This window comes from Bufo bufo, chromosome 4 (genome assembly GCF_905171765.1).
Source record: "Bufo bufo chromosome 4, aBufBuf1.1, whole genome shotgun sequence".
Lineage (NCBI taxonomy): Eukaryota > Metazoa > Chordata > Amphibia > Anura > Bufonidae > Bufo > Bufo bufo.
This window is the reverse complement of record NC_053392.1, coordinates 117,711,155-117,733,147: the sequence shown is the minus strand read 5'-3', so window position 1 is coordinate 117,733,147 and position 21,993 is coordinate 117,711,155. Positions and strand designations below refer to the sequence as shown.

At 47.2% G+C, this 21,993-nt stretch overlaps 1 protein-coding gene across 39 annotated transcripts in view; it reads left to right on the top strand.

Moving 5' to 3' along the window:
* The window catches only part of LOC120997603 (saxiphilin-like), a 390,951-nt gene that overhangs the window by 257,829 nt on the left and 111,129 nt on the right, over positions 1 to 21,993 (top strand). For 19 of the 39 annotated variants that reach the window (XM_040427730.1, XM_040427728.1, XM_040427745.1 and 16 more), the window contains 8 exons: positions 803 to 1,028; positions 2,696 to 2,920; positions 5,942 to 6,177; positions 7,082 to 7,307; positions 8,975 to 9,210; positions 10,118 to 10,343; positions 16,036 to 16,271; positions 17,174 to 17,399. In XM_040427730.1, coding sequence (XP_040283664.1) covers positions 803 to 1,028; positions 2,696 to 2,920; positions 5,942 to 6,177; positions 7,082 to 7,307; positions 8,975 to 9,210; positions 10,118 to 10,343; positions 16,036 to 16,271; positions 17,174 to 17,399 — 1,837 coding nt within the window. The remainder of the gene's footprint in view (positions 1 to 802; positions 1,029 to 2,695; positions 2,921 to 5,941; positions 6,178 to 7,081; positions 7,308 to 8,974; positions 9,211 to 10,117; positions 10,344 to 16,035; positions 16,272 to 17,173; positions 17,400 to 21,993) is intronic. The other 20 variants (XM_040427742.1, XM_040427734.1, XM_040427721.1 and 17 more) reach the window with 19 other exon arrangements.

Here is a 21,993-nt window from a genome sequence, read left to right as displayed (position 1 = left end):
TTGTTATCAGCTTGTCATTAGGGTTACTAAGGCCCCTTTCAGATGAACGGGTGTCACGCTGCGGACTCGCAGCACAGTATCTGGCATTAACTCTTAGCACTGCCAGGGTCACATAGCATTATATTGATTTATTATATTTGAGTGGGGAGGCGGGGGGCAACAGCAGTGGCAGTAACAGCACAAGATAGTGGCAGTAGGAGAACATGGCAGTAGGTGTCTGGCATCAGGCAGGTGGAAGCATCAGAATAGTGACTGAAGCAGGTGGCCAGAAGAAAAGGGTGTTTTTTCAAAATGTTTTGGGGTGGCACCCAGAATGATCTAGTCTGATGCATCAGGCACTGGCATGTGGAAATCCTGGCTGATCCACGCCTGATTCATCTTTACAAAGGTTAGTCTCTCAACATTTTGGGTGGAAAGACGAGTTCTCTTTGGGGTAACTATGCCCCCCACTCTGATGCCACACTACTGGCTGGGCAGGAAAGCTTGTCCAGGGCAAACTTGTCCAGATGCAGCCACAAATCAAGTTTTGCCACCCAGTAGTCTAGGGGATCTTGGATCTGGGGTGGCAGGGTGCAGTCCAAGTATTCCACCACCTAGTTTTAGTTTTGGTTGCATTATAAAATAATGAATAAGGAGGCAGTCACTAGTTTTGGATCCCTCTTTACAACAAAGGAGAAAGTTGAGGCTAAAGCGGCTTCTGCAGATTGAAGAATATGCAATTAAATCAGTGGATGGACTACATACTAGTTCTACATTATTCACACATGATTATTATTATTTTTATATTTTTTTTTTAGCATTTGTCTTATCAGCTGAAACATCCTGCATAAAAGAACGACAGAAAGTGCTTGGTGCAGTGAAACCAATAGTAGGAGCGTTTGTACCTGATTGTGATGAAAAAGGAGAATACAGACCAAAGCAGTGTCATGGCAGCACCGGACACTGTTGGTGTGTTTCCAAAGATGGTAAAGAGATACAAGGTACAAGAGTTGCACCTGGACAGTCACCCCCTACATGCCAGGACACAGGTGAGAAACTATAGTCAATGAGGACTGTGTAATTCTTTACTTTCCATGTGGAGATGATGTAAGGAAACTGAACGCTTGTTGTGGGGTTCTGCCATAAATTACAACTAAAGCAGAGGGTTCCAACAATAGGAGACCTTGTTATCAGCTTGTCATTACGGTTACTAAGGCCCCTTTCAGATGAGCGGGTGTCACGCTACAGACTCGCAGCGCAGCACCTGGCATTAACTCTTAGCACTGCCAGGGTCACATAGCATTATATTGATTTATGATGCTATGTGATCCCGTCACTGCTGGGAGTTCAGGCCGGGTGCTGGGCTGTGATTCTGCAGCGTGATACCCGCTCGTCTGAAAGCGGCTTAATGACAAAAAAACTTCCAGAGCAGACATCCACTAAGTAGGAGTCCAAGGAAACATAAAAACATTATTCTTTAGAAGAAACCTAGGGCCTTATTTTCATGACATCCATTTCACGAAGTGATGGAAGACTAAACATGGACACTAGTGGCCCTGTCACAGAGGGTGACAACAGCTAAAGGAGTTAACATAGTGGTCCCGTCACAGAGTGGGGAGGTGGGGGGCAACAGCAATGGCAGTAACAGCACAAGATAGTGGCAGTAGGAGAACATGGCAGCAGGTGTGTGGCATAAGAAGGGTGGCAGCATCAGAGTAGTGGCTGAAGCAGGTGGCCAGAAGAAAAGGGTCTTTTTTCACAATGTTTTGGTGTGGCACCCAGAATTATCTAGTCTGATGCATCAGGCACTGGCATGTGGAAATCCTGGCTGATCCACACCTAATTCATCTTTACAAAGGTTAGTTTCTCAACATTTTGGGTGGAAAGGCGAGTTCTCTTTGGGGTAACTATGCCCCCCACTCTGATGCCACACTACTGGCTGAGCAGGAAAGCTTGTCCAGGGCAAACTTGGCCAAAGGTGGCCACAAATCAAGTTTGGCTGCCCAGTAGTCCAGGAGATCTTGGATCTGGGGTGGCAGGGTGCAGTCCAAGTATTCCACCACCTAGCTTTAGTTGTGGTTGCATTTTAAAGTAATGAAGAAGGAGGCAGTCGCTAGTTTTGGATTCCTCTTTACAACAAAGGAGAAAGTTGAGGTTAAAGAGGACCTTTCACCGATTCTTACCCTATGAACTAACTATACAGATATGTAGAGCGGCGCCCGGGGATCTCACTGCACTTACTATTATCCCCGGGCGCCGCTCCGTTCTCCTGCTATGCCCTCCGGTATCTCCGCTCACTAAGTTATAGTAGGCGGAGATACCAGTCCCTAAGTTATGGTAGGCGGAGTCTGCCCTAGCGCTGGCCAATCGCAGCGCAGAGCTCACAGCCTGGGAGGTTATTTTCTCCCAGGCTGTGAGCTCTGCAATGCGATTGGCCAGCGCTAGGGCAGACTCCGCCTACCATAACTTAGGGAACGGAGATACCGGAGGGCATAGCAGGAGAACGGAGCGGCGCCCGGGGATAATAGTAAGTGCAGAGAGATCCCCGGGCGCCGCTCTACATGGCTGTATACTTAGTTCATAGGGTAAGAATCGGTGAAAGGTCCTCTTTAAAGCGGCTTCTACACATTGAAGAATATGCCATTAAATCAGTGGATGGACAGCATACCAGTTCTACATTATTTACACATGATTATTATTTATTTTTCTACACTTGTCTTATCAGCTGAAACATCCTGCATAAAAGAACGACAGAAAGTGCTTGGTGCAGTGAAACCAATATTAGGAGCGTTTTTACCGGATTGTGATGAAAAAGGAGAATACAGACCAAAGCAGTGTCATGGCAGCACCGGATACTGTTGGTGTGTTTCCAAAGATGGTAAAGAGATACAGGGTACAAGAGCTGCACCTGGGCAGTCACCCCCTACATGCCAGGACACAGGTGAGAAACTATAGTCAATGAGGACTGTGTAATTCTTTACTTTACATGTGGAGATGATGTAAGGAAACTGAACGCTTGTTGTGGGGTTCTGCCATAAATTACAACTAAAGCAGAGGGATCCAACAATAGGAGACCTTGTTATCAGCTTGTCATTAGGGTTACTAAGGCCCCTTTCAGATGAGCGGGTGTCACGCTACAGACTCGCAGCACAGCACCTGGCATTAACTCTTAGCACTGCCAGGGTCACATAGCATTATATTGATTTATGATCCTATGTAACCCTTACAGTTCTGGAATGTATTGGATAACACTGACATAATGCCGGCATAATGCAGTACATTACAGACCTCTAAGGGTTACATGGCATCATAAATCAATATGATGCTATGTGACCCCGTCACTGCTGGGAGTTCAGGCCGGGTGCTGGGCTGTGATTCTGCAGCGTGACACCCGCTCATCTGAAAGCGGCTTAATGACAAAAAAACTTCCAGAGCAGACATCCACTAAGTAGGAGTCCAAGGAAAAATAAAAACATTATTCTTTAGAAGAAACCTAGGGCCTTATTTTCATAACATCTATTTCACGAAGTGATGGAAGACTAAACAAGGACACTAGTGGCCCTGTCACAGAGGGTGACAACAGCTAAAGGAGTTAACATAGTGGTCCCGTCACAGAGTGGGGAGGTGGGGGACAACAACAATGGCAGTAACAGCACAAGATAGTGGCAGTACTAATCTTATTGATTTTTTCGATTGGGTGACTAAAATAATAGATGGAGGAGGTGCAGTAGACATCGCTTATCTAGACTTCAGTAAGGCTTTTGATACTGTCCCACATAGAAAGCTTATCAATAAAGTGCAGTCTTTGGGCTTGGACTCCCATATTGTTGAATGGATTAGGCAGTGGCTGAGGGACAGGCAACAGAGGGTTGTAGTCAATGGAGTATATTCAGACCAAGGTCTTGTTACCAGTGGGGTACCTCAGGGATCTGTTCTGGGACCCATATTGTTTAATATCTTTATCAGCGAAATTGCAGAAGGCCTCGATGGTAAGGTGTGTCTTTTTGCTGATGACACAAAGATTTGTAACAGGGTTGATGTTCCTGGAGGGATACACCAAATGGAAAAGGACTTAGGAAAACTAGAGGAATGGTCAAAAATATGGCAACTAAAATTTAATGTTGATAAGTGCAAGATAATGCACCTGGGGCGTAAAAACCCAAGAGCAGAATATAAAATCAGTGATACAGTCCTAACCTCAGTATCTGAGGAAAGGGATTTGGGGGTCATTATTTCAGAAGACTTAAAGGCAGGCAGACAATGTCATAGAGCAGCAGGAAATGCTAGCAGAATGCTTGGGTGTATAGGGAGAGGCATTACTAGTAGAAAGAGGGAGGTGCTCATGCCGCTCTACAGAGCACTAGTGAGACCTCATTTGGAGTATTGTGCTCAGTACTGGAGACCATATCTCCAGAAGGATATTGATACTTTGGAGAGAGTTCAGAGAAGAGCTACTAAACTGGTACATGGATTGCAGGATAAAACTTACCAGGAAAGATTAAAGGACCTTAACATGTATAGCTTGGAAGAAAGACGAGACAGAGGGGATATGATAGAAACTTTTAAATACATAAAGGGAATCAACAAAGTAAAAGAGGAGAGAATATTTAAAAGAAGAAAAACTGCTACAAGAGGACATAGTTTTAAATTAGAGGGGCAAAGGTTTAAAAGTAATATCAGGAAGTATTACTTTACTGAGAGAGTAGTGGATGCATGGAATAGCCTTCCTGCAGAAGTGGTAGCTGCAAATACAGTGGAGGAGTTTAAGCATGCATGGGATAGGCATAAGGCCATCCTTCATATAAGATAGGGCCAGGGGCTATCCATAGTATTCAGTATATTGGGCAGACTAGATGGGCCGAATGGTTCTTATCTGCCGACACATTCTATGTTTCTATGTTTCTATGCAGTAGGAGAACATGGCAGCAGGTGTGTGGCATAAGAAGGGTGGCAGCATCAGAGTAGTGGCTGAAGCAGGTGGCCAGAAGAAAAGGGCCTTTTTTCACAATGTTTTGGTGTGGCACCCAGAATTATCTAGTCTGATGCATCAGGCACTGGCATGTGGAAATCCTGGCTGATCCACACCTAATTCATCTTTACAAAGGTTAGTTTCTCAACATTTTGGGTGGAAAGGCGAGTTCTCTTTGGGGTAACTATGCCCCCCACTCTGATGCCACACTACTGGCTGAGCAGGAAAGCTTGTCCAGGGCAAACTTGGCCAAAGGTGGCCACAAATCAAGTTTGGCTGCCCAGTAGTCCAGGGGATCTTGGATCTGGGGTGGCAGGGTGCAGTCCAAGTATTCCACCACCTAGCTTTAGTTGTGGTTGCATTTTAAAGTAATGAAGAAGGAGGCAGTCGCTAGTTTTGGATTCCTCTTTACAACAAAGGAGAAAGTTGAGGTTAAAGAGGACCTTTCACCGATTCTTACCCTATGAACTAACTATACAGATATGTAGAGCGGCGCCCGGGGATCTCACTGCACTTACTATTATCCCCGGGCACCGCTCCGTTCTCCTGCTATGCCCTCCGGTATCTTCGCTCACTAAGTTATAGTAGGCGGAGATACCAGTCCCTAAGTTATGGTAGGCGGAGTCTGCCCTAGCGCTGGCCAATCGCAGCGCAGAGCTCACAGCCTGGGAGGTTATTTTCTCCCAGGCTGTGAGCTCTGCAATGCGATTGGCCAGCGCTAGGGCAGACTCTGCCTACCATAACTTAGGGAACGGAGATACCGGAGGGCATAGCAGGAGAACGGAGCGGCGCCCGGGGATAATAGTAAGTGCAGAGAGATCCCCAGGCGCCGCTCTACATGGCTGTATACTTAGTTCATAGGGTAAGAATCGGTGAAAGGTCCTCTTTAAAGCGGCTTCTACACATTGAAGAATATGCCATTAAATCAGTGGATGGACAGCATACCAGTTCTACATTATTCACACATGATTATTATTTATTTTTCTACACTTGTCTTATCAGCTGAAACATCCTGCATAAAAGAACGACAGAAAGTGCTTGGTGCAGTGAAACCAATATTAGGAGCGTTTTTACCGGATTGTGATGAAAAAGGAGAATACAGACCAAAGCAGTGTCATGGCAGCACCGGATACTGTTGGTGTGTTTCCAAAGATGGTAAAGAGATACAGGGTACAAGAGCTGCACCTGGGCAGTCACCCCCTACATGCCAGGACACAGGTGAGAAACTATAGTCAATGAGGACTGTGTAATTCTTTACTTTACATGTGGAGATGATGTAAGGAAACTGAACGCTTGTTGTGGGGTTCTGCCATAAATTACAACTAAAGCAGACCTTGTTATCAGCTTGTCATTAGGGTTACTAAGGCCCCTTTCAGATGAACGGGTGTCACGCTGCGGACTCGCAGCACAGTATCTGGCATTAACTCTTAGCACTGCCAGGGTCACATAGCATTATATTGATTTATTATATTTGAGTGGGGAGGCGGGGGGCAACAGCAGTGGCAGTAACAGCACAAGATAGTGGCAGTAGGAGAACATGGCAGTAGGTGTCTGGCATCAGGCAGGTGGAAGCATCAGAATAGTGACTGAAGCAGGTGGCCAGAAGAAAAGGGTGTTTTTTCAAAATGTTTTGGGGTGGCACCCAGAATGATCTAGTCTGATGCATCAGGCACTGGCATGTGGAAATCCTGGCTGATCCACGCCTGATTCATCTTTACAAAGGTTAGTCTCTCAACATTTTGGGTGGAAAGACGAGTTCTCTTTGGGGTAACTATGCCCCCCACTCTGATGCCACACTACTGGCTGGGCAGGAAAGCTTGTCCAGGGCAAACTTGTCCAGATGCAGCCACAAATCAAGTTTTGCCACCCAGTAGTCTAGGGGATCTTGGATCTGGGGTGGCAGGGTGCAGTCCAAGTATTCCACCACCTAGTTTTAGTTTTGGTTGCATTTAAAAATAATGAATAAGGAGGCAGTCACTAGTTTTGGATCCCTCTTTACAACAAAGGAGAAAGTTGAGGCTAAAGCGGCTTCTGCAGATTGAAGAATATGCAATTAAATCAGTGGATGGACTACATACTAGTTCTACATTATTCACACATGATTATTATTATTATATTTTTTTTTTAGCATTTGTCTTATCAGCTGAAACATCCTGCATAAAAGAACGACAGAAAGTGCTTGGTGCAGTGAAACCAATAGTAGGAGCGTTTGTACCTGATTGTGATGAAAAAGGAGAATACAGACCAAAGCAGTGTCATGGCAGCACCGGACACTGTTGGTGTGTTTCCAAAGATGGTAAAGAGATACAAGGTACAAGAGTTGCACCTGGACAGTCACCCCCTACATGCCAGGACACAGGTGAGAAACTAAAGTCAATGAGGACTGTGTAATTCTTTACTTTCCATGTGGAGATGATGTAAGGAAACTGAACGCTTGTTGTGGGGTTCTGCCATAAATTACAACTAAAGCAGAGGGTTCCAACAATAGGAGACCTTGTTATCAGCTTGTCATTACGGTTACTAAGGCCCCTTTCAGATGAGCGGGTGTCACGCTACAGACTCGCAGCGCAGCACCTGGCATTAACTCTTAGCACTGCCAGGGTCACATAGCATTATATTGATTTATGATGCTATGTGATCCCGTCACTGCTGGGAGTTCAGGCCGGGTGCTGGGCTGTGATTCTGCAGCGTGATACCCGCTCGTCTGAAAGCGGCTTAATGACAAAAAAACTTCCAGAGCAGACATCCACTAAGTAGGAGTCCAAGGAAACATAAAAACATTATTCTTTAGAAGAAACCTAGGGCCTTATTTTCATGACATCCATTTCACGAAGTGATGGAAGACTAAACATGGACACTAGTGGCCCTGTCACAGAGGGTGACAACAGCTAAAGGAGTTAACATAGTGGTCCCGTCACAGAGTGGGGAGGTGGGGGGCAACAGCAATGGCAGTAACAGCACAAGATAGTGGCAGTAGGAGAACATGGCAGCAGGTGTGTGGCATAAGAAGGGTGGCAGCATCAGAGTAGTGGCTGAAGCAGGTGGCCAGAAGAAAAGGGTCTTTTTTCACAATGTTTTGGTGTGGCACCCAGAATTATCTAGTCTGATGCATCAGGCACTGGCATGTGGAAATCCTGGCTGATCCACACCTAATTCATCTTTACAAAGGTTAGTTTCTCAACATTTTGGGTGGAAAGGCGAGTTCTCTTTGGGGTAACTATGCCCCCCACTCTGATGCCACACTACTGGCTGAGCAGGAAAGCTTGTCCAGGGCAAACTTGGCCAAAGGTGGCCACAAATCAAGTTTGGCTGCCCAGTAGTCCAGGAGATCTTGGATCTGGGGTGGCAGGGTGCAGTCCAAGTATTCCACCACCTAGCTTTAGTTGTGGTTGCATTTTAAAGTAATGAAGAAGGAGGCAGTCGCTAGTTTTGGATTCCTCTTTACAACAAAGGAGAAAGTTGAGGTTAAAGAGGACCTTTCACCGATTCTTACCCTATGAACTAACTATACAGATATGTAGAGCGGCGCCCGGGGATCTCACTGCACTTACTATTATCCCCGGGCGCCGCTCCGTTCTCCTGCTATGCCCTCCGGTATCTCCGCTCACTAAGTTATAGTAGGCGGAGATACCAGTCCCTAAGTTATGGTAGGCGGAGTCTGCCCTAGCGCTGGCCAATCGCAGCGCAGAGCTCACAGCCTGGGAGGTTATTTTCTCCCAGGCTGTGAGCTCTGCAATGCGATTGGCCAGCGCTAGGGCAGACTCCGCCTACCATAACTTAGGGAACGGAGATACCGGAGGGCATAGCAGGAGAACGGAGCGGCGCCCGGGGATAATAGTAAGTGCAGAGAGATCCCCGGGCGCCGCTCTACATGGCTGTATACTTAGTTCATAGGGTAAGAATCGGTGAAAGGTCCTCTTTAAAGCGGCTTCTACACATTGAAGAATATGCCATTAAATCAGTGGATGGACAGCATACCAGTTCTACATTATTTACACATGATTATTATTTATTTTTCTACACTTGTCTTATCAGCTGAAACATCCTGCATAAAAGAACGACAGAAAGTGCTTGGTGCAGTGAAACCAATATTAGGAGCGTTTTTACCGGATTGTGATGAAAAAGGAGAATACAGACCAAAGCAGTGTCATGGCAGCACCGGATACTGTTGGTGTGTTTCCAAAGATGGTAAAGAGATACAGGGTACAAGAGCTGCACCTGGGCAGTCACCCCCTACATGCCAGGACACAGGTGAGAAACTATAGTCAATGAGGACTGTGTAATTCTTTACTTTACATGTGGAGATGATGTAAGGAAACTGAACGCTTGTTGTGGGGTTCTGCCATAAATTACAACTAAAGCAGACCTTGTTATCAGCTTGTCATTAGGGTTACTAAGGCCCCCTTCAGATGAACGGGTGTCACGCTGCGGACTCGCAGCACAGTATCTGGCATTAACTCTTAGCACTGCCAGGGTCACATAGCATTATATTGATTTATTATATTTGAGTGGGGAGGCGGGGGGCAACAGCAGTGGCAGTAACAGCACAAGATAGTGGCAGTAGGAGAACATGGCAGTAGGTGTCTGGCATCAGGCAGGTGGAAGCATCAGAATAGTGACTGAAGCAGGTGGCCAGAAGAAAAGGGTGTTTTTTCAAAATGTTTTGGGGTGGCACCCAGAATGATCTAGTCTGATGCATCAGGCACTGGCATGTGGAAATCCTGGCTGATCCACGCCTGATTCATCTTTACAAAGGTTAGTCTCTCAACATTTTGGGTGGAAAGACGAGTTCTCTTTGGGGTAACTATGCCCCCCACTCTGATGCCACACTACTGGCTGGGCAGGAAAGCTTGTCCAGGGCAAACTTGTCCAGATGCAGCCACAAATCAAGTTTTGCCACCCAGTAGTCTAGGGGATCTTGGATCTGGGGTGGCAGGGTGCAGTCCAAGTATTCCACCACCTAGCTTTAGTTTTGGTTGCATTTAAAAATAATGAATAAGGAGGCAGTCACTAGTTTTGGATCCCTCTTTACAACAAAGGAGAAAGTTGAGGCTAAAGCGGCTTCTGCAGATTAAAGAATATGCAATTAAATCAGTGGATGGACTACATACTAGTTCTACATTATTCACACATGATTATTATTATTATTATATTTTTTTTTTAGCATTTGTCTTATCAGCTGAAACATCCTGCATAAAAGAACGACAGAAAGTGCTTGGTGCAGTGAAACCAATAGTAGGAGCGTTTGTACCTGATTGTGATGAAAAAGGAGAATACAGACCAAAGCAGTGTCATGGCAGCACCGGACACTGTTGGTGTGTTTCCAAAGATGGTAAAGAGATACAAGGTACAAGAGTTGCACCTGGACAGTCACCCCCTACATGCCAGGACACAGGTGAGAAACTATAGTCAATGAGGACTGTGTAATTCTTTACTTTCCATGTGGAGATGATGTAAGGAAACTGAACGCTTGTTGTGGGGTTCTGCCATAAATTACAACTAAAGCAGAGGGTTCCAACAATAGGAGACCTTGTTATCAGCTTGTCATTAGGGTTACTAAGGCCCCTTTCAGATGAGCGGGTGTCACGCTACAGACGTGCAGCGTACTCAAGTTGTGTGTAGAAATGTGTTCCTGGGTGTAGTAGTGCAATAAACACTAACCTGAGACGGCTGACTCTCTGCATAGGCAGGTGATGGTAGGAAAATGTTCGTGACGCCAGTGCCAGTTAAACGGTGGCACGCCGTTTGCTGATAGCAGGAATAACTTGAGGAACACGTGGTAGCAGAACTCCAACTTTAGTAGTTTTCATGCAGAGACAATAATGGAATCGCAGTTCCTTGGCATACAGTCGATTTTGCAATACGGTTGATGCAGGCAATACAGATTGAGCAAGGTGATTACAGAGTGTTAAACACAGGACTTGCAGTACAGGAGCTTGTACTCTATTTCTGACTGATCCTGGAATGTAGCATATCTTCCCCAAGGCCCAATAGCCTAGCTCTGGCATATATCCTTGGTTCTAGCTTCATAAAGTACCTCCTCTGTTATCTTGAGTACCTCTTGCTTTCTTGAGTTTTTGCCTCTGTCTCTCTCTCTGCTTCCTCAGGCTCTTTAGCTAAGATATTCCTGTTTCTGCATATGGGAATTCAGGAGGAAATCTTCTCCTGGACCGCAGGCTTCAGGCCTGGACTTGTCTCGGACATTGTCTAATCTCCAACTGTAGATTACAGACACTAGACTCCGTCTGCCTTTCACTTCCCTGACTGGGCCTTATATAAACTAGGGCTCCCTAGCTCCCTCTACTGACTAAGAGCTGGAATGACACCCCTAGCAGGCCTGTACATGCAAGTTTCACAGTAACAGGGAATTACATAGCATTGCATTACATGACATTTTATAAAACTGACATATACCAACTTCCCATGATTAAGGAGGGACGACAGCACACCAAGTGACACTTTTGTAGTGACGGGCATTACAGTCCCCGTACACTACATACCCCACTGCTTTAAGCTGAGTACGACCTCGTACTCCATCAGGGCTCGCCCAACTGGAATCTCTACCTGAAACAGAAAAAAGAGACATGCAGGCATACATTTACGTAATACATCTGCAGTTACATTCATATCAGGTCCAATTGGCAAAGATGAAGGGTGGTGACAAGGGGCGTCGTTCTCTTCTCTCAGGATAGTGAATGGAACTGGGGCGCTGACCTGGCACAGCGTAACATTATAACCAGGATAGTCCATGACAATGAATAAGTCCATAATAGAACAGCAAAATGGATAAAACAGTATAAAAGTTCTTGGAGGCTCAAAGAACAAACATTAGTCCGTACCCAGGTTATTTTCCTATTAAATCACAGAGGCTCTCATGCGGTGGAGTCCATCTCTGGGCACATTTCCTTTAAAAGAGCAAAAATCTCAGAGGCTCAGGTTCTTTTGAGTCTGTCTCCGGGCACGGTTCCTTAGTATGAAGTTGCACAATAAAAGGACAGCAAAGACAAGTGCTGTAATACCCCTGATCAACCTGAAAAGGGGGTGAAGGGTAAAAGGTGCAACTAAGGAACAGGCACAACTTGGCGTGGGGTAGCAAAAGCAGGCAGGAGGTCCTGGAAACAAACGTGGCCTTGTTGACTTTGTGATTTCAGTGGTCAACACCTACCACTGAGCCGTGGAGGAACTGGCAGCCGCAACAAAGGACCAGGAAAACGTAGGACTCCTGTCCTGAAAGGGTTAACACCATACTTCTTCGGTGAAATAAATCAAAGGCCTAGCAGGCTGATTCACAGTGGTATGTCATAACCACTTGACCCTGCTGGCAAATATGGCCTGTAGTAGTCCTCTACAGGAGGATGGGCCCACATAACGGTGTTAGGGGGCAGCTGCAGAGTAAAGGGGCCCCTAATAGGTATTGGCCCCATGGGCCTAGGGGTAAACCCTTGGGTGGACCGTACCGGTCCCGGCATGATAATGGTGGGATGGATTGGAGCGGTTACCGCCGTCTCAAGCGGTCCTGTGGGCTCTGTGCAGCAATTCACAGCAACAGGGGGTCTTCTTTGGGGCACTGACGGAGCGGTGGCAGCAGAAGGTGGTCTACGGGTGGTGACAAGCACCCTTACCTCGTCCTTCTTTGGCGGCGTCTGGATCCTGGCGGTCGCGATCTTGCGCAGCTCCCGCAACTTCTCCTCCAGCCGGACAATCTGCTCACCGATGCTCCCCGTGTCAGAGTCGCTGTCATCTGCTGGCGCCGCCGGCGCAGGTACAGTCACCGATGGTGCGGACTCGGCCTCTGCAGGTTCTGGCGATGCGTCTGGTCTCCGACCCATCCGGATGTTCTTGAAGGTATTTTGAAGTCCTTTTAAATGCTCCATCTCGTGCATGGTCTTCTCCCGACGAGGCAGCTCGGGGGAAGGATAGGGGCTCACCCATTTCTCCAACACGGTTGGCTGCCAGAAGACGTTAGGCCCAATGAAGGAGCTCCGCTCCTGAAAGGCGTGATGGGCCGGCTCTGGAGAGCGTTCAGGTTCCCGCTCGCAGCCAGAGTAGTCTTCTCCTTCTTCTGCCTCCCAGTCCTCAGGTTCTCGCTTGGGACGGGTCACAGCAGTCGCATAAGGGCCTCTCAGGCTCTCGGCAGGGGTGAACTCCACTTCCTCTCCCTCACGGAGGCTGTGTTGATAGGAAGGGAGGTAGTCTCTCTTGACAGACCTTCTATTCACATATAGGTCTCTGCCAGTCAGATAGTCTTGGATGAACCCGTAGCCACGGGTTTTGTCAAAGGACACCACCACTCCCTTTCTCCTTTCCAGGCGGGGTTGGGTGTTGGTGTGTCTTTCATGGATAGTCTTAGTCAACTCTTCGTAGTAGATCTTGGTCTTGGTATTCCGCTTTATAGCGGCCTCCCGGATCTCCGCCATTAGTGAGGACCATTTGAAAGAGGGCTGAAAAAAGTCTCTCCACGAGCCATAGCAGGGCTCTGGTTCTTTCTCCCTTGGGCGGCAGGCGGGTTTCTCCGGTCCCGGAGAGTAGGCCGGTGGAGCCTCCTCTGGCTCTACACCAATATCAGACATCTTTGCAATCTCAGGTGCGGACGTTGCAGCAACGCTCTGTTCACTTTCCAACATGCTCGATCCTTCTCTGGAGAGCGATAGGGTGGCGCCAATAAGATCAGCCAGCTCCTTCCATTGCACTGGGAGGCCGCCCCCCAGGTATTCCAGTATGGGGAAGGCGGAGTCCATGCTGGCCGACATGCAAATGTCCAGATAAGCAGTGGCGCCTGACCTTGAACTCCTTCCCGCTATTTCCTCAGAAAGGCGCCAATTTTTCCCGCCTTTTCGGGATGAAGATGACGCAGCAGTTATTTCAGGAAGCTCAGCGGCCATCTTTAGCAAGAAACGCTGTCTATTCACTGACAGCAAGCAGGATTGTAAAAAGTCCACAAAACCACACTCCAATGTGGCGATTTCCTTCCTCTTGGTAGCGCAACACTGCACAGCGCTTTTTAGAGGTTTTAGGAACACTTTGGGTATGATTTTCAGTTCACAAAGTCCACTTTAAATAAACAGACAATTTGTCACTTTGGTCACAGGGCAACTGTATAAGGCACAAAGTTCACGCTTCTTGCACTATAAAGCGTGCGTATCCTGTTCGTGACGCCAAAAGAGAGGTGCAGCGTACTCAAGTTGTGTGTAGAAATGTGTTCCTGGGTGTAGTAGTGCAATAAACACTAACCTGAGACGGCTGACTCTCTGCATAGGCAGGTGATGGTAGGAAAATGTTCGTGACGCCAGTGCCAGTTAAACGGTGGCACGCCGTTTGCTGATAGCAGGAATAACTTGAGGAACACGTGGTATTAAAACAGAACTCCAACTTTAGTAGTTTTCATGCAGAGACAATAATGGAATCGCAGTTCCTTGGCATACAGTCGATTTTGCAATACGGTTGATGCAGGCAATACAGATTGAGCAAGGTGATTACAGAGTGTTAAACACAGGACTTGCAGTACAGGAGCTTGCACTCTATTTCTGACTGATCCTGGAATGTAGCATATCTTCCCCAAGGCCCAATAGCCTAGCTCTGGCATATATCCTTGGTTCTAGCTTCATAAAGTACCTCCTCTGTTATCTTGAGTACCTCTTGCTTTCTTGAGTTTTTGCCTCTGTCTCTCTCTCTGCTTCCTCAGGCTCTTTAGCTAAGATATTCCTGTTTCTGCATATGGGAATTCAGGAGGAAATCTTCTCCTGGACCGCAGGCTTCAGGCCTGGACTTGTCTCGGACATTGTCTAATCTCCAACTGTAGATTACAGACACTAGACTCCGTCTGCCTTTCACTTCCCTGACTGGGCCTTATATAAACTAGGGCTCCCTAGCTCCCTCTACTGACTAAGAGCTGGAATGACACCCCTAGCAGGCCTGTACATGCAAGTTTCACAGTAACAGGGAATTACATAGCATTGCATTACATGACATTTTATAAAACTGACATATACCAACTTCCCATGATTAAGGAGGGACGACAGCACACCAAGTGACACTTTTGTAGTGACGGGCATTACAGTCCCCGTACACTACAGACTCGCAGCACAGCACCTGGCATTAACTCTTAGCACTGCCAGGGTCACATAGCATTATATTGATTTATGATGCTATGTGACCCCGTCACTGCTGGGAGTTCAGGCCGGGTGCTGGGCTGTGATTCTGCAGCGTGACACCCGCTCGTCTGAAAGCGGCTTAATGACAAAAAAACTTCCAGAGCAGACATCCACTAAGTAGGAGTCCAAGGAAACATAAAAACATTATTCTTTAGAAGAAACCTAGGGCCTTATTTTCATGACATCCATTTCACGAAGTGATGGAAGACTAAACATGGACACTAGTGGCCCTGTCACAGAGGGTGACAACAGCTAAAGGAGTTAACATAGTGGTCCCGTCACAGAGTGGGGAGGTGGGGGGCAACAGCAATGGCAGTAACAGCACAAGATAGTGGCAGTAGGAGAACATGGCAGCAGGTGTGTGGCATAAGAAGGGTGGCAGCATCAGAGTAGTGGCTGAAGCAGGTGGCCAGAAGAAAAGGGTCTTTTTTCACAATGTTTTGGTGTGGCACCCAGAATTATCTAGTCTGATGCATCAGGCACTGGCATGTGGAAATCCTGGCTGATCCACACCTAATTCATCTTTACAAAGGTTAGTTTCTCAACATTTTGGGTGGAAAGGCGAGTTCTCTTTGGGGTAACTATGCCCCCCACTCTGATGCCACACTACTGGCTGAGCAGGAAAGCTTGTCCAGGGCAAACTTGGCCAAAGGTGGCCACAAATCAAGTTTGGCTGCCCAGTAGTCCAGAGGATCTTGGATCTGGGGTGGCAGGGTGCAGTCCAAGTATTCCACCACCTAGCTTTAGTTGTGGTTGCATTTTAAAGTAATGAAGAAGGAGGCAGTCGCTAGTTTTGGATTCCTCTTTACAACAAAGGAGAAAGTTGAGGTTAAAGCGGCTTCTACACATTGAAGAATATGCCATTAAATCAGTGGATGGACAGCATACCAGTTCTACATTATTCACACATGATTATTATTTATTTTTCTACACTTGTCTTATCAGCTGAAACATCCTGCATAAAAGAACGACAGAAAGTGCTTGGTGCAGTGAAACCAATATTAGGAGCGTTTGTACCGGATTGTGATGAAAAAGGAGAATACAGACCAAAGCAGTGTCATGGCAGCACCGGATACTGTTGGTGTGTTTCCAAAGATGGTAAAGAGATACAGGGTACAAGAGCTGCACCTGGGCAGTCACCCCCTACATGCCAGGACACAGGTGAGAAACTATATTCAATGAGGACTGTATAATTCTTTACTTTACATGTGGAGATGATGTAAGGAAACTGAACGCTTGTTGTGGGGTTCTGCCATAAATTACAACTAAAGCAGACCTTGTTATCAGCTTGTCATTAGGGTTACTAAGGCCCCCTTCAGATGAACGGGTGTCACGCTGCGGACTCGCAGCACAGTATCTGGCATTAACTCTTAGCACTGCCAGGGTCACATAGCATTATATTGATTTATTATATTTGAGTGGGGAGGCGGGGGGCAACAGCAGTGGCAGTAACAGCACAAGATAGTGGCAGTAGGAGAAGATGGCAGTAGGTGTCTGGCATCAGGCAGGTGGAAGCATCAGAATAGTGGCTGAAGCAGGTGGCCAGAAGAAAAGGGTGTTTTTTCAAAATGTTTTGGGGTGGCACCCAGAATGATCTAGTCTGATGCATCAGGCACTGGCATGTGGAAATCCTGGCTGATCCACGCCTGATTCTTCTTTACAAAGGTTAGTCTCTCAACATTTTGGGTGGAAAGACGAGTTCTCTTTGGGGTAACTATGCCCCCCACTCTGATGCCACACTACTGGCTGGGCAGGAAAGCTTGTCCAGGGCAAACTTGTCCAGATGCAGCCACAAATCAAGTTTTGCCACCCAGTAGTCTAGGGGATCTTGGATCTGGGATGGCAGGGTGCAGTCCAAGTATTCCACCACCTAGCTTTAGTTTTGGTTGCATTTTAAAATAATGAAGAAGGAGGCAGTGACTAGTTTTGGATCCCTCTTTACAACAAAGGAGAAAGTTGAGGCTAAAGCGGCTTCTGCAGATTGAAGAATATGAAATTAAATCAGTGGATGGACTACATACTAGTTCTACATTATTCACACATGATTATTATTATATTTTTTTTTTTAGCATTTGTCTTATCAGCTGAAACATCCTGCATAAAAGAACGACAGAAAGTGCTTGGTGCAGTGAAACCAATAGTAGGAGCGTTTGTACCTGATTGTGATGAAAAAGGAGAATACAGACCAAAGCAGTGTCATGGCAGCACCGGACACTGTTGGTGTGTTTCCAAAGATGGTAAAGAGATACAAGGTACAAGAGTTGCACCTGGACAGTCACCCCCTACATGCCAGGACACAGGTGAGAAACTATAGTCAATGAGGACTGTGTAATTCTTTACTTTCCATGTGGAGATGATGTAAGGAAACTGAACGCTTGTTGTGGGGTTCTGCCATAAATTACAACTAAAGCAGAGGGTTCCAACAATAGGAGACCTTGTTATCAGCTTGTCATTAGGGTTACTAAGGCCCCTTTCAGATGAGCGGGTGTCACGCTACAGACGTGCAGCGTACTCAAGTTGTGTGTAGAAATGTGTTCCTGGGTGTAGTAGTGCAATAAACACTAACCTGAGACGGCTGACTCTCTGCATAGGCAGGTGATGGTAGGAAAATGTTCGTGACGCCAGTGCCAGTTAAACGGTGGCACGCCGTTTGCTGATAGCAGGAATAACTTGAGGAACACGTGGTAGCAGAACTCCAACTTTAGTAGTTTTCATGCAGAGACAATAATGGAATCGCAGTTCCTTGGCATACAGTCGATTTTGCAATACGGTTGATGCAGGCAATACAGATTGAGCAAGGTGATTACAGAGTGTTAAACACAGGACTTGCAGTACAGGAGCTTGCACTCTATTTCTGACTGATCCTGGAATGTAGCATATCTTCCCCAAGGCCCAATAGCCTAGCTCTGGCATATATCCTTGGTTCTAGCTTCATAAAGTACCTCCTCTGTTATCTTGAGTACCTCTTGCTTTCTTGAGTTTTTGCCTCTGTCTCTCTCTCTGCTTCCTCAGGCTCTTTAGCTAAGATATTCCTGTTTCTGCATATGGGAATTCAGGAGGAAATCTTCTCCTGGACCGCAGGCTTCAGGCCTGGACTTGTCTCGGACATTGTCTAATCTCCAACTGTAGATTACAGACACTAGACTCCGTCTGCCTTTCACTTCCCTGACTGGGCCTTATATAAACTAGGGCTCCCTAGCTCCCTCTACTGACTAAGAGCTGGAATGACACCCCTAGCAGGCCTGTACATGCAAGTTTTACAGTAACAGGGAATTACATAGCATTGCATTACATGACATTTTATAAAACTGACATATACCAACTTCCCATGATTAAGGAGGGACGACAGCACACCAAGTGACACTTTTGTAGTGACGGGCATTACAGTCCCCATACACTACATACCCCACTGCTTTAAGCTGAGTACGACCTCGTACTCCATCAGGGCTCGCCCAACTGGAATCTCTACCTGAAACAGAAAAAAGAGACATGCAGGCATACATTTACGTAATACATCTGCAGTTACATTCATATCAGGTCCAATTGGCAAAGATGAAGGGTGGTGACAAGGGGCGTCGTTCTCTTCTCTCAGGATAGTGAATGGAACTGGGGCACTGACCTGGCACAGCGTAACATTATAACCAGGATAGTCCATGACAATGAATAAGTCCATAATAGAACAGCAAAATGGATAAAACAGTATAAAAGTTCTTGGAGGCTCAAAGAACAAACATGAGTCCGTACCCAGGTTATTTTCCTATTAAATCACAGAGGCTCTCATGCGGTGGAGTCCATCTCTGGGCACATTTCCTTTAAAAGAGCAAAAATCTCAGAGGCTCAGGTTCTTTTGAGTCTGTCTCCGGGCACGGTTCCTTAGTATGAAGTTGCACAATAAAAGGACAGCAAAGACAAGTGCTGTAATACCCCTGATCAACCTGAAAAGGGGGTGAAGGGTAAAAGGTGCAACTAAGGAACAGGCACAACTTGGCGTGGGGTAGCAAAAGCAGGCAGGAGGTCCTGGAAACAAACGTGGCCTTGTTGACTTTGTGATTTCAGTGGTCAACACCTACCACTGAGCCGTGGAGGAACTGGCAGCCGCAACAAAGGACCAGGAAAACGTAGGACTCCTGTCCTGAAAGGGTTAACACCATACTTCTTCGGTGAAATAAATCAAAGGCCTAGCAGGCTGATTCACAGTGGTATGTCATAACCACTTGACCCTGCTGGCAAATATGGCCTGTAGTAGTCCTCTACAGGAGGATGGGCCCACATAACGGTGTTAGGGGGCAGCTGCAGAGTAAAGGGGCCCCTAATAGGTATTGGCCCCATGGGCCTAGGGGTAAACCCTTGGGTGGACCGTACCGGTCCCGGCATGATAATGGTGGGATGGATTGGAGCGGTTACCGCCGTCTCAAGCGGTCCTGTGGGCTCTGTGCAGCAATTCACAGCAACAGGGGGTCTTCTTTGGGGCACTGACGGAGCGGTGGCAGCAGAAGGTGGTCTACGGGTGGTGACAAGCACCCTTACCTCGTCCTTCTTTGGCGGCGTCTGGATCCTGGCGGTCGCGATCTTGCGCAGCTCCCGCAACTTCTCCTCCAGCCGGACAATCTGCTCACCGATGCTCCCCGTGTCAGAGTCGCTGTCATCTGCTGGCGCCGCCGGCGCAGGTACAGTCACCGATGGTGCGGACTCGGCCTCTGCAGGTTCTGGCGATGCGTCTGGTCTCCGACCCATCCGGATGTTCTTGAAGGTATTTTGAAGTCCTTTTAAATGCTCCATCTCGTGCATGGTCTTCTCCCGACGAGGCAGCTCGGGGGAAGGATAGGGGCTCACCCATTTCTCCAACACGGTTGGCTGCCAGAAGACGTTAGGCCCAATGAAGGAGCTCCGCTCCTGAAAGGCGTGATGGGCCGGCTCTGGAGAGCGTTCAGGTTCCCGCTCGCAGCCAGAGTAGTCTTCTCCTTCTTCTGCCTCCCAGTCCTCAGGTTCTCGCTTGGGACGGGTCACAGCAGTCGCATAAGGGCCTCTCAGGCTCTCGGCAGGGGTGAACTCCACTTCCTCTCCCTCACGGAGGCTGTGTTGATAGGAAGGGAGGTAGTCTCTCTTGACAGACCTTCTATTCACATATAGGTCTCTGCCAGTCAGATAGTCTTGGATGAACCCGTAGCCACGGGTTTTGTCAAAGGACACCACCACTCCCTTTCTCCTTTCCAGGCGGGGTTGGGTGTTGGTGTGTCTTTCATGGATAGTCTTAGTCAACTCTTCGTAGTAGATCTTGGTCTTGGTATTCCGCTTTATAGCGGCCTCCCGGATCTCCGCCATTAGTGAGGACCATTTGAAAGAGGGCTGAAAAAAGTCTCTCCACGAGCCATAGCAGGGCTCTGGTTCTTTCTCCCTTGGGCGGCAGGCGGGTTTCTCCGGTCCCGGAGAGTAGGCCGGTGGAGCCTCCTCTGGCTCTACACCAATATCAGACATCTTTGCAATCTCAGGTGCGGACGTTGCAGCAACGCTCTGTTCACTTTCCAACATGCTCGATCCTTCTCTGGAGAGCGATAGGGTGGCGCCAATAAGATCAGCCAGCTCCTTCCATTGCACTGGGAGGCCGCCCCCCAGGTATTCCAGTATGGGGAAGGCGGAGTCCATGCTGGCCGACATGCAAATGTCCAGATAAGCAGTGGCGCCTGACCTTGAACTCCTTCCCGCTATTTCCTCAGAAAGGCGCCAATTTTTCCCGCCTTTTCGGGATGAAGATGACGCAGCAGTTATTTCAGGAAGCTCAGCGGCCATCTTTAGCAAGAAACGCTGTCTATTCACTGACAGCAAGCAGGATTGTAAAAAGTCCACAAAACCACACTCCAATGTGGCGATTTCCTTCCTCTTGGTAGCGCAACACTGCACAGCGCTTTTTAGAGGTTTTAGGAACACTTTGGGTATGATTTTCAGTTCACAAAGTCCACTTTAAATAAACAGACAATTTGTCACTTTGGTCACAGGGCAACTGTATAAGGCACAAAGTTCACGCTTCTTGCACTATAAAGCGTGCGTATCCTGTTCGTGACGCCAAAAGAGAGGTGCAGCGTACTCAAGTTGTGTGTAGAAATGTGTTCCTGGGTGTAGTAGTGCAATAAACACTAACCTGAGACGGCTGACTCTCTGCATAGGCAGGTGATGGTAGGAAAATGTTCGTGACGCCAGTGCCAGTTAAACGGTGGCACGCCGTTTGCTGATAGCAGGAATAACTTGAGGAACACGTGGTATTAAAACAGAACTCCAACTTTAGTAGTTTTTATGCAGAGACAATAATGGAATCGCAGTTCCTTGGCATACAGTCGATTTTGCAATACGGTTGATGCAGGCAATACAGATTGAGCAAGGTGATTACAGAGTGTTAAACACAGGACTTGCAGTACAGGAGCTTGCACTCTATTTCTGACTGATCCTGGAATGTAGCATATCTTCCCCAAGGCCCAATAGCCTAGCTCTGGCATATATCCTTGGTTCTAGCTTCATAAAGTACCTCCTCTGTTATCTTGAGTACCTCTTGCTTTCTTGAGTTTTTGCCTCTGTCTCTCTCTCTGCTTCCTCAGGCTCTTTAGCTAAGATATTCCTGTTTCTGCATATGGGAATTCAGGAGGAAATCTTCTCCTGGACCGCAGGCTTCAGGCCTGGACTTGTCTCGGACATTGTCTAATCTCCAACTGTAGATTACAGACACTAGACTCCGTCTGCCTTTCACTTCCCTGACTGGGCCTTATATAAACTAGGGCTCCCTAGCTCCCTCTACTGACTAAGAGCTGGAATGACACCCCTAGCAGGCCTGTACATGCAAGTTTCACAGTAACAGGGAATTACATAGCATTGCATTACATGACATTTTATAAAACTGACATATAC